Here is a 13,067-nt window from a genome sequence, read left to right as displayed (position 1 = left end):
AGATCGAAAGCGAAAGTGGAAGGCGCCTTTTCAGGGACTTCCACAGGCACAGATGTCTCTTCACGGTCAGTTCTTATGGTAGGCTATATCATGTCATATTCGCATGTGTGTCGTTAGATCCGTGTAGCTTTGAATTACTGGTTGACTCGGTTTCGTTTGTAAAACAGAATAGCTACTAAACACACACATCCGGTTCTTACGAAAATGAACCATAGTTTTACTAAAAAAAAAAAAAAAAAAAAAAAAAAAACATGGTTATTGTAGTTAAACCATGGTAACCACAATTTAACCATCGTTTTGCTACTCTAACCATAGTTTATGGTAGGCTATTTGTGGTAAAACTGTGGTTATATAAATGGTAATCAATAGCCAAAAAAAACATGGTTAGCCTAGCCTACTAACTTACACGTTTACTATAATAAAACCATGGCTATTTTTCGTAAAGCTTTATTTATCTTTTTAAATGCAGGCATATGAAATAATGATTCCTGAAATCTGATTTGGGCAGGAATGTCAAGGCCAAATCTAGTTATTGTTGAAAAGGTCGTCCTCGTTTCTTCTGGTCTATTAGAGCTGAAGTTGATGCCGTTCTTTTTCTCTAATTTGGGCCATTCCACCGAATGGGTGACATTTGCTTGTTGTAATTCTTCCAAATACACATATTTAACTATTCAAAATGTGCATTGGTCAATCTCAGGTAACTTTTTTTTAAAAATGTTTACAAGGTTTATATGCAGAAGATGGATGCATGTTTTCTCAGTCCGGTTACTAAAACTCGTGTGCCATTTAAAACAATCAATTCCTTTAAGAAGGTGTTTATTTTAAAGAAATGGTTGGTTATATGGTCAAATAATTAATATTTGTGACACAAAAAAACACAAAAAAACTAAAGGGTGTATTTTAATAAAGACACAAAGCCATTCAATTTTGTTTATAATTTATTTATTAAACAATTGTAAAAATTATGGACCAAACAAAACTTATAAAAACTGTGGATTTTTTTTTAGAAAAAGAAAAATAGTAACAGAAATAAACAATGGGTAACAGGAATGAGTGTCCAGATGTGTGTATGAGTGTGTATGGCCATGTGTGTGAGTGAGATTTCTGTGTTGAAGGGATGTAATGTGCTAGTACTTAGTACTTCACAGCAAAGGAGGTGGAAAGAGAAAGAAGGAGAGAGAGAGAGAGAGAGAGAGAGAGAGAGAGAGAGAGAGAGAGAGAGAGAGAGAGAGAGAGAGAGAGAGAGAGAGAGAGAGATGAGAAGAGAAGAGAGATGGAGGGAGATAGGGTGTGTTCATGGCCGTGTGTGAGTGAGATTTCTGTGTTGAAGGGATGTAATGTGCTAGTAGTACTTCACAGCAAAGGAGGTGGAAAGAGAAAGAAGGAGAGAGAGAGAGAGAGGAGAAGAGAAGAGAGATGGAGGGAGGGAGAGAGGGGGAAGGAATAACAAAAAGGGGTATATCATCAAATATACAGAAATAAAAATGAGAGGACTTACATTTGGTCTTCTCATGGCCTGCATGAGATCCAGATGATGCAACTTCCTGTTGAAAATGAGTCTTGTGGCATTTTTTAGAGGGGGCAATGTGTGAGGGTAATAGGACTGATGAAAACCTGGGGACACGACTAAAATGTGTATTATTTTATATAACATATTATAGATTTCTTATGAATTTCTTTGTAAACATAAATGGTATATGGTGTCACAACAATGCAAAAAAAAAGATTTCTGAAATATTTTAATGCAAGTGACAGTGTCCAGCAGTGCATATGCCACGCTTTCCTGTTTTTTTACACTGTTTTCTGTGACAAATGCTTTAGATGTTGATACTCTAATGATGAACAATCAGTGGAGAAACATCCATTACTAAAGTATCAGCCATGATGAACCGGCATACGTTTGTTGCTTCATGATGGAAATGTGGACGAGCACAAGCTACTGCAGTCTGAACTCTTCTTAAACTCGTCTGCTTTCTTTTCTCTTTCTCTCTTACAGTTTCACTAACGGACCAGGACTCATGTTTGCCTGACCCGTCATAGACATTGTTGATCTAAATCAGCTGAACTTTCAGGACTGTGATTGAAGCGTAGAGGTCATTATTATTATTATTAAGTGCAATTCTCTTCTCAGCATCATATTAAAGTATAAATAATGCATGTATTGTCATGTTATCATTAGTTTTCTGTTTCTCCATATACATGCCTCATATTAGTTTCTCATTATGGAGAATAAAGGGAGCAGCCAGAGAGCAGCATCACAAAGACCCAAACATTATCATCCTCAATTCAGTGATGAAGCAGTGACCTCTGACCCCAGGTGAAACTCTATCCAGTATTACAAACAACAGACTGACTGAAACATGAAACAGCAGGCAGAACAAAAGGAAGAGTTATTTCTGTGTGTTTTCTCTCATTATCAGGAGTCAGAGATCTTCATCTCCAGAACCCAGCTGTGTGTCTATGAAGAGTGATGGATCCATGGGTAATCCTCCTAACTTCAGTGATGAAGCAGTCACCTCTGACCCCAGGTGAGAATCTGTCCAGCTCCAGTATTACTGACAACAGATTAAAGCCGGGTACACACTTAATGACTGTAATGCAGATTATGAATGTAATTTGATACTTACGACTGATCATACCCGAATGCGCAGAATCAGAGCCAGTTGCGTTCAGTGCCTAAAGATTCTAGTCTTAGATTTTAAGAACCAGCTGTTGCCAGTCGTCCTCATAAATATTTTATTATGTTTGTTTAATATTTGTGACTGGCGCTGGCGATTATGCTGAAGAGATGTGTTCCCTGTCAAACTTCTTTCTTGTAATTTTATCAAACACGTCTTATTTTTGATGTTTCTTTTGTATTATTTCACAAGTTAACATTGCAAGTTAATTGTTTTAGGCTATTCGTTTTGTTCTGCTGACGGAAAAAAGTGAAACTGCATTCTGTAAAAATTCAGAATAAGCAGTGAATTCTCTCATTTTAAAAATAACATTAGGTTTTTACACTGGCAGTTCAGTTCGGAGCGGGGCATGGTTCGCATGAAAAACTGCTGAAATATAACAGCTGTCATGCAGACCTGGGAGGAGATGGTCTGAGTTTGGTTGCATTCGAACTGTGGCGCGCCTCACGTGAATGTGAAAGCAATTGTTCAGGAAGTAAAAAGTAATCTGTACATGCATTTTATTTAGCCAATTATGATGTAGGGCCTATTTAGTTCAATAAAACACATGTAAGGATGATAGTGTTGATGATTTACCTTGGATACGAATGAGAGTAAGTCTGCAGTGTATTTGCTCATAATGAGTACAACCAGGGTGGCAAATGAATGGCAATTCACCATCTCCTCAAAAGAATCCTTTTGCAAGCTGCAGAAAGCAGCAGAAAGCCGCCTTCAAGCAACACACATACAGTAAACCCAAGTGTCGTAAAACGCAATATATTGATCCGTGGTCTGTTTTCTATCATGCCCTGCACGTTTGTGAGGGTGAAAGAGGCACGCTAATGCACCAGGGTTAAAAAAAACTATGTTTTTTGCACAAAAAAAAAAACAGAAACACGTAAAAAAAACGTCTCGGTTACGACTGTAACCTTAGTTCCCTGAATAGGGAACGAGACGCTGCGTCACCGCTTTGGGAACGCCCCTGCGTGATTGCGTCGTGAAGCACGTATGTCATCAGTCCAATAGAGAGACGGAACGTCATAGGCGGGTGACGTCATAGACCCGGAAACTATAAAGCACACCGGCAAACACACGCCGTTAGTTTCTGAAGAAGGCCTGAAACAAGGTGCTTGCGGGCATGCGAGGAGCATGGCAGGGTGACGCAGCGTCTCGTTCCCTATTCAGGGAACTAAGGTTACAGTCGTAACCGAGACGTTCCCTTTCAAGGGAACTCGCGCTGCGTCACCGCTTTGGGAACGAGAATAACCACGTCCCCGTGCGAGTCTGAATGCCCGCCTGTGGCACGAGTTAAGAGGCGAGCACCCGAGACCCCGTAGTAGCATTGACATCAAGTTCATAGAATCTGATGAACGTATGCGGCGAGGACCACCCCGCCGCATCACAAACTTCCTGCAGGGAGGCCCCTGCTAAAAGAGCTTGAGAGGCAGCCATACTCCTAGTGGAGTGGGACCGAGGGCTGTCCGGCCGCCACATAAGCAAGTGAGATAGCCTCAAACACCCACTTGCTCATTCTCTGCTTTGAAACTGGACCTCCTCTCGAAGGAGGCCCGTAACAGACAAACAGTTGATCAGTTTTCCTCCACAGGGCAGCTCTGTGGATATAAGCGTCTAGTGCGCGAACAGGACAAAGCAGATTTAATTTTTCCTGGTCTGATGTCGTGAAGGGAGGAGGACAGAAGGCCTGGAGAACAATAGGTCTCACTGGGTTAGTGAGGACCTTAGGAATATACCCGGGCCTCGGAGAGAGAAAGGCCTTAGCCATGCCCGGGGAAAACTCCAAGCACGAGGGTGCAACAGAGAGGGCTTGCAAGTCCCCTATTCTTTTAAGGGAAGATATAGCAAGGAGAAATAAGGTTTTTAAAGTGAGAAACTTCTCAGGAACATCCTCGAGCGGCTCGAAGGGAGCCTCGGACAGGCCTTGAAGGACGATGGATAAGTCCCAGGCCGGCTCCCTGGTGCGTGTCACAGGTCTCAGTCTCAAAGTTCCACGGAGGAAACGGGTTACTAGCGGGTGTCGCCCTAAAGAAACTCCACTCAAAGGAGTGTGGTAAGCTGCTATGGCCGCCACGTACACCTTCAGTGTGGAGGGAGCTAACCCAGCAGAGAATCTCTCCTGCAGGAACTCCAGCACCACGCTCGCAGGGCAGTTAACTGGATCCCGCAGGCGATCTCGACACCATAAGGTGAAGAGTCTCCACTTTAGAAAGTAAAGTTTCCTCGTAGAGGGAGCTCTGGAGTGAAGAATGGTCTCAACAACCTCGGTTGAGAGACCGGAACTTATGAGCTGGGCCCCCTCAGAGGCCAAGCCCACAGTTTCCACAACTCCGGGCGGGGGTGTACGAAGATTCCGCCTGCCTGAGAGAGAAGGTCCCTCCTGAAATGAATCTCCAGGGGAGAGCCGTCGAGGAGAGACACTAGGTCCGAGAACCAAACCCGGCCCGGCCAGAACGGGGCTACTAGCAGAAGACGGGCCCCGTCCCGACGCACTCTCTCTAGAACTCCCGGAAGCAGAGCAATCGGGGGAAAAGTGTACAGGGGCAGCCTCGGCCACTCCTGTACCATCGCGTCCAGTCCGAGAGGAGCTGGGGGCGACAGGGAGAACCACAGACGACAATGCGAATTGTCGTGAGTGGCGAACAGGTCCACTTGAGCCCTGCCGAACTTCTCCCAAAGGAGCTCCACTACCTCTGTGTGAAGCCTCCACTCCCCGGGCCTCGGCCCCTGCCTCGACAGGGCGTCTGCTTCCACATTCAACCGCCCTGGAATGTACATTGCCCTGACTGACAGCAACTTTCCCTGGGCCCAGAGGAGAATAAGGCGCGCCAACTTGTATAAGCGACGGGACCTCAAACCCCCCTGATGGTTGATGTAGGAGACCACCGATGTGCTGTCTGTGCGAACAAGCACATGATGGCCCCTGAGATGTGGCAGGAAGTGTTTCAGGGCCTGAAACACCGCCAACATTTCCAGGCAATTTATGTGCCACGAACGCTGGTGTTCCTGCCACAGACCCTGGGCTGAACGACCACTCATGGTCGCCCCCCAGCCCGTCAGGGAGGCATCCGTGGTCAGAGACGCACGCTGACACGGTGCCCCCAGGGACGGGCCCTGGGTCAGGAACCGCCGCGTTGCCTTGATTACGCGAAAGGGGTTTCCCCTCGGGGAAAAGCCCCTGGTCTTGAGACACCACTGTAACGGTCTCATGAACAGCAGGCCCGAAGGAATCACGTTGGACGCGGCTGCCATCAGACCTAACAGTCTCTGAAACTGTTTTACAGTGAGCGGCTGGTCTAGCTTCACCCCTTTCACGGCTGAGAGGATCGACCCTACGCAAGGCTCTGACAGACGAGCCTGCATAGAGACCGAATCCCAACTCACACCGAGATAAGTGATCTTTTGCACAGGAGAAAGAACACTCTTCTTGGAGTTGAGCCTCAGCCCCAACCTCCTAATATGGGCGAGAACAACATCTCGATGCTGAACCGCGAGACGCGCTGACTGCGCCAGTATCAGCCAGTCGTCGATGTAATTGAGAATGCGGATCCCCTGTAAGCGTAAGGGGACCAGAGCAGCGTCCACACACTTCGTGAACGTGCGGGGTGAAAGAGCTAGACCGAAAGGAAGCACCCGATATTGGTACGCTTCTCCCCTGAAAGCGAACCTCAGGAACTTCCTGTGCTGCGGAAGGATGGATATATGAAAATATGCATCTTTGAGATCTATCGTGACAAACCAGTCCTCGGACCTGATCTGAGACACGATCTGTTTGAGTGTAAGCATCCTGAACTTGAGTTTTGCCACGGCTCTGTTCAGGACGCGAAGATCCAAGATGGGGCGCAGCCCTCCATCCTTCTTTGGCACTATGAAGTACCGGCTGTAAAAGCCTGACTCCCTGTCTGGGGGGGGGGAACCCTCTCTATAGCCCCCTTTTGCAGCAGAGTCTGTACTTCCTGAGTCATCACCAGAGCCTGCTCGGGGTCCACCACAGTGGAGAGGACCCCATTGAAGCTGGGGGGACGGCATCTGAACTGGATAGCGTACCCCAATCTTACACATCGCAGGACTCAACGAGATATGTGAGGCAGATTCTCCCACTCTGACACAAAATCTACTAAGGGTACCAGCCTCTCAAGGCTGGCCTCTGATGTACTCTGCACCGCGAGTGCAGCGCCCTGAAGCGGCGAACCGGCAGGGAACGACTGACTCGACAGCATAGTTTCCCTCCGAAGAGGGTGCGGGCCATCCTCGGATGTCCCGCGGGGTTTCTCCGTGCCCTGGCACTCGGGCGGGGTTGGCGGATTGACCCCATGAGGGTACCGCGGACACACGGGTACCGTATACAGCGGTGAGCACCGTGCGCCCGCGGAGGGGATCACCCTCACTGTCCTGGGCCCAGAGGCGTCAGGACTTCTTAGACGCAGCCTTTCTCGCCACGATGACTGTCCTCAGATCAGCCCTGGGCTTAGAAGGCTGCGCCTGTGAGCGCCGCGCACCCGACGACCCTTTCTGAGGGGGTGTACGAGTTGCGACACTCACTTTCTGCTGCGCCCTATGGGAGGAGCTCGTACTCGGCATCTGCTGCTCCCTCCCAGCAGCAGACGAGACCTGGGGCTTACGGGGAAGGAACTGCTTGAGCGCCGCCGCCTGTTTCTTTGCCTCCAGGAACCTGTCGGTAACAGTGGTGACAGCGTCACCGAACAGGCCTCCCGGAGACAGCGGCGCATCAAGCAAAAAGCTTTTATCACGTTCCTTAATCTCCGTAAGATTGAGCCACAAGTGCCTCTCCGTGGCCACCAGGGCTGCCATAGAACGGCCAACGCATCGGGCCGTCTCCTTGGTGGCACGGAGAGCGAGATCAGCTGTAGATCGGAGTTCATTGATGGTATCAACTCCGATCTCGTGGCTCTCACCCAGGTCTCGCAGCAGATCAGCCTAGTATGCCTGCACGATTGACATAGTGTGCAGACACGCAGCAGCCTGACGTGCTGCCGAGTACGTTTTGCCCACAAAAGATGATGTCACTTTTAACGGTTTTGTGGGCAAAGTCGGAGCCTTTATGGCAGACGCAGACTCGGGTGAGAGATGGCTCGCGAGCGTCTGCTCAACCCGGGGCATCTGACCATAACCGTGTCTTTTCAACCCCGCGATATTGCTGTACACGGAAGTGTGCGGGGTGAAAATGCGTGCAGACACGGGCCGCTTCCAAGACCTCGACACCTCGGTGTGGAGGTCCGGGAAAAACGGCAGACTCCTACGTGGAGGATGAACAGAGCGCGCGGGGAGAAAGTGCTCGTCGAGTCTGCTTTTTACGGCAGCTCGCTCATGTTGTTCAGGTGGCCAGTCAATATGTAATCTGGCCACCGCTCTGCTCAGCACATCCATCAGCTCCTCACCAGCAGGGGAATGAAGTGGCTAGTCCTCACCCCCTGCGTCGATGCTACAGACATCGACCTCCTCGGAGGAAGATATCTGTAACACCGCGGCCGCTCCCCGGGCGGGAGAATCCGCAGAGCGGGCTCCCGAACCCAGAGAGGCGGCACTGGATCTGCCGGGTGAAGGATGAGATAGGGCGGGGCCCGTCTCCATCCCCTCCGACAGATCCTTTTGCGAACCCCACGACATAAGTCGTCGCTGAGCCTCAGCAGCAGCGGGACCCGTGCCGTGGGGAGCGCGAACCGGGACGCCCTCCTCGAAGAGCGCCCGGCGGGATCGCAGCACGCGAAGAGGCAGCGCCTCACAATGCTCGCAGCCGGCACCCTCGAGAGCCGACTGCGCGTGCTGCTCACCCAGACAAACAACACACATCAAGTGTGTATCCCCGCTCGTAATGTAGCGTGAGCAGGGAGGAACACACTGTCTGAACTGTTGTTCGCTCGCCATAGCTTTTTTTCTCTCTACAAACGTGAGTGTGAGTGTGACTTGAAAACAAAAAAGTCTGAACTCAGACACAACACAGAATGACAGGGACAGAGTGACAGAGAGCGCTTGTTGAAGGCAACAGAAGCTAACGGCGTGTGCTTCACCACGCAATCACGCAGGGGCGTTCCCAAAGCGGTGACGCAGCGCGAGTTCCCTTGAAATCTGTTCCCTTACATTAGTTATTTGTAGTTATTCATGATCCCTCAGCCTCTCTAAAATAATATGATAATGCAGTTTAAAAATAAACTTGTTTGTTTTATTGTCATAACAGAACAGAGGAACATAAAAATATATTAAAGTTCTGATAAATAAAATGTATAAAAATACAAACTTAAGATATGAAACTTAAAGTAAATTGGACGAAAACACAATAGCAAAAACAAAACAAAAAAATCAAAGTTACCAGTATTAATAGACGTGGTAAGCTTCATAAATATAACTTTGAGCAAGACTGGAAAAAGAATATTCAGTTAAGTTCTATAAGTTCTGATAAATAACAACAACAGCAAAATATAAACTGTACAGTATAAATATGAGCTACCTTATAATTACAATGTCAACTTGCTTATTCCTTTACATGCACTCTTTTAATTCTATCCATCAAGCTACAACAAACCATTTTCAATCATCATTTGCTGCCTGCCTTCTAAAATCTAGGCCTACTACTTAGTGATGCAGTAAATCCATTATGTGACTCGTCTGAACGAAGTCAGCAACGCACTTTCGTTCACTCCACATGTGCCTAACATACGATTTACAATGCAGGGACTGGAACTACAAATATACTAGTTATAAATACAGTAATCATTAGGCAGAATAAGTTTGTTGTGATTTCCAGAGTGCCCTCTGGTGGACAAACTATGAAACGCCAACACTCTTATTATTTTTTTTATATTAATTTATCGCCATTATAAATGCCGATAGCGATTTTTTGGAAAATGCCTAATATCGGCCCATTGATAAATCGGTCGGGCTCTACCTGAAATTATCAAATTGCACAGCAAATACACTGCTAAAAAGTTTTTCTTACTTAGTATTTTTGTATTGTTTCCAGTCCAAATATAAAAAAAAAATGTAAACCAAGATGCTTTTACTAGATAAGTATAATGACAGAACTGAAGAAAGAATTATTTCTGTTTTCTCAGTATCAGGAGTCAGAGATCTTCATCTCCAGAACCCAGCTGTGTTTCTCTGAAGAGTGACAGATCCATGCCTTTTCTTCCTCCCAGATTCAGTGATGAAGCAGTGACCTCTGACCCCAGGTGAGTTTAAACATGTAGTCAGCTATTTAAAGGGGTATTTCATCCAAAAATGAAATCTCAGTCATGATTTACTCACCCTGCTGTTTTTCTATTGCGTATAGGCCTATCACAATGACTATTTTTGTTGGGTAATATAATGTTCCAGAAATAATTGCGATAAACAATATTATTGTCATTAACATGTTTGACATAAAGTCAGTTTTACTTTTAAAAGTGTCTCTGTACAAAGCATAAAACGGCACTTGTGTGGAGATCTACAGATTTTCCCTGTGCTTCTTTTCTCAGTTAAGTATTAATAAAGTACAAAGGCACAGATGCCTCAAAAGATGCCTCAATCTGCTGCTGAATCTATCTGTATAGAGGCTTGTTTTTTAAAGGTTTAAATTCTTATAACTTTTTAAATTTCAATATAAATTTTGACCACAAGGTGGCACTATCTTGAAACTTTTTGAGTACCTTCAGGGCACGTGCCGATGGCACACACCGAATTTAGTAATGAAACACCAATGCATTCGTAAAATATAGCAATTTACATCATAATACTGTGTTGTAGACAGTCAATTTCATGTTTTGTTCAATTATAGCACCACCAAGTGACACAATCCTTTTCTAACAAACTAACTTGAATTCCATAACGTTTAGTCTAGGGATGCACCGAATCCAGGGTTCGGGTTCGGATTCGGCCGAATATTGGGCTTTTTGACTGGGTTCGGTTTCTGCCGAACCTCAGAATTTATTTCCACCGAACCCGAACCCTAGGCTTGCACTATGCGCGCCCCGCTGGTCGAACTTAATGACGCCGCTGTTGAAAGTGAAAATGGAACTCATGAACAGAAAACGTGGCAGTATACTTTAAGTCAAAAGAAGGCGATTCAAGTTGAGCTACGCGTTCAATTTGCAATGCCGATTTGTCTCGTGATGACAAGGACCCTAAACAACAGCCGCTGTTAAAACATTTGCATATGAAACATCCGAGAGAATACGAGTTGTGCATGAAGGAATCTACAGACAGCAGCCAAAAAGTATTTTATTTTACCGTGCAAACAGCCTATAGATCTATAGATCAGATAAAATATAAATAAAATTAATAATATATATACCTATACTTAAATAATTACCAAATTAAGATGACAAAACGAAAATACACTGAATCCGTTAGCTTTGAAGAACCGGAATTAGGTAAATAGGTAGATAATATACTATATATCTTTACATATATAGCATACTATTCTCTTAAAACCATAATTTCGTTATTTTTATTAACCCAAATAATGATTCATCCGCTAGGTTGCACGTGAGGGGGAAAAAATAGGTTCCTTCTACTTAACAGTTGAGCTCTTTTTATTTTAATAGGCTATATCTCTTAACATAAATACTATTTTCTACTTTTAAAAAAAAAAAAATAACTTCGTTATTTTACTAACCCAGTGTTTTGTATGTGAATGCTGTTTCACGTGAATATAACCACAGGAGTGAAGCACAAAGCTTTGTTTAGCCTAGAAAGGAAATAATGGTCAGAGAGCTCTTTTTCATTCTGTTTTGCAATCTGGATATGGTCACTCGATTTTCCGTGAATTTGAACAATAGGCCCAGTCCATTTTATCCCAATGGACATGGACATCTCGTTTCTTTTCCCAAATCTTCACTCGCGTCGCACCCATGTTCGCAGGGGATTATAAACGTTTCTTCCTTTCGTTTGCTTATAATTAAGTCTATTATAACTATTCACATCCTTTACTGTGGGAAAGTATAAAAAACACTGTAGGACGAATACCTTTTTACTTCAAATGTTATTTAACACAGTTTGTTCTTGTTATTAAACTTGTTAAGGCACGTCAAGTTTGGTTTATTTGAATAGCGCATTTCACACACACGCCGGTGATTTTAGTTTCGTTTTCTCTGTCAGTGAATAATCACATTGCCTAAATGTCTTGACCCTGTGGAAGATAAAATCCGCTCTTCAGACCTTTTACAGCAAGTGTTGCTTTGCAACCTCAGTAGAACATATGAAGACGAAGATATTCGAGAAGGTGTCTATTCAGTGTCCCATTCCTCTCAAAGCGCAGAGCGGTATGACGCATCTTTGCGGGGAAATAGTATGAATCAAATATTTTTCTAACTAATATTTAATTTTCATATATTCTTGAGGTTACCATTATTTACTGAAAATCGTTTAAATGTTTTATAGGCTGTGTTGTTTCACTGACGGAAGTGCTAAAATAAACACGCATGCTTATGGATGTTTCAGCCTCAAATGATTTCAAAATGTAGGCTATATAGGCTATCTGGCATAGACTACAGTATTTAAAATAGCATATATGCATTAGTTACATTCTCAATTTAATTTACAGAGCAATCCCTGCTAAGTTTTTAGTTTAACTAATTCTATAGAAGAGGATTAGTATGTCACACACAACAGACTCGCAACGGGAGTGTGGCATCACGATGGTGGCGCAACCCTAGCGCGCGCCTCCTGCTCTCCGTTGGGTTGTTCTTTGAAACGACAGAGGACGACTCGGGGTAATTTTTCTATAAACCATCATGAAATAGCGGCGAGAAGAACATACACGACAATGTTTCCTTTAGTAAACTTGACCAAAACTGGTCAATAGCTTCCCTACACTGCTGTGGACGTTGTTAACTTCATTAATGTGTTTACTGTGATAATGGACTGCGGACGGGAGTAGGATTCGGTATTCGGTTTCGGATTCGGCCGAATCTTAACCAGTGGATTCGGTATTCGGCCGAACCCCAAAAATCTGGATTCGGTGCATCCCTAGTTTAGTCAGCATGGTCTCAAGATGATCTGGTTAAATTTTCTTGAAAATCTGAGCAACGGCCTAGGAGGAGTTAGAAAGAGTAGGTTTTTCGGAAAAATTCAAAATGGTGGGAAAATGTTCATGACAGATAAAGATGTCATAGGGTGACTTTTGTTTCTAGCCCTTCACGGTTCAAAAGTTATTAGCATAAACCATAAACATGAATGACATTTTTGGACAGGTGATGGGGCTAGAGGGATTGATTTAGGAGACTTCAAAATTGGTGTGGTTAATGTTGGGAATAGCCAGTGTGCCACATTTCATAACTTTCCCACAAGCTTTTCTGTGGGCTGCCATAGACTCAAGAGCGGAAGAAGAAGAAAAAGAATAAGAATTCCAACGAAAACAATAGGTACCTCCACACCTTTGGTGCTTGGCCCCTAGCCAAC

At 44.8% G+C, this 13,067-nt stretch overlaps 1 protein-coding gene across 2 annotated transcripts in view; it reads left to right on the top strand.

Annotated features, from left to right (window-relative positions):
- Positions 1–13,067, top strand: part of LOC307128005 (NLR family CARD domain-containing protein 3-like) — a 47,941-nt gene continuing 34,874 nt past the window's right edge. The window contains exons 1-5 of one of the 2 annotated variants that reach the window (XM_079819521.1): positions 1–78; positions 1,997–2,093; positions 2,214–2,317; positions 2,421–2,528; positions 9,743–9,859. In XM_079819521.1, the coding sequence (XP_079675647.1) occupies positions 2,223–2,317; positions 2,421–2,528; positions 9,743–9,859 (320 nt within the window). In that variant the 5' untranslated portion in view covers positions 1–78; positions 1,997–2,093; positions 2,214–2,222. The remainder of the gene's footprint in view (positions 79–1,996; positions 2,094–2,213; positions 2,318–2,420; positions 2,529–9,742; positions 9,860–13,067) is intronic. The other variant, XM_079819522.1, reaches the window with a different exon arrangement.

This window comes from Gobio gobio, assembly GCF_949357685.1.
Source record: "Gobio gobio genome assembly, chromosome: 6".
Taxonomy (NCBI): domain Eukaryota; kingdom Metazoa; phylum Chordata; class Actinopteri; order Cypriniformes; family Gobionidae; genus Gobio; species Gobio gobio.
The sequence above is the reverse complement of the archived record's forward strand: the minus strand, read 5'-3'. Positions and strand labels throughout refer to the sequence as shown.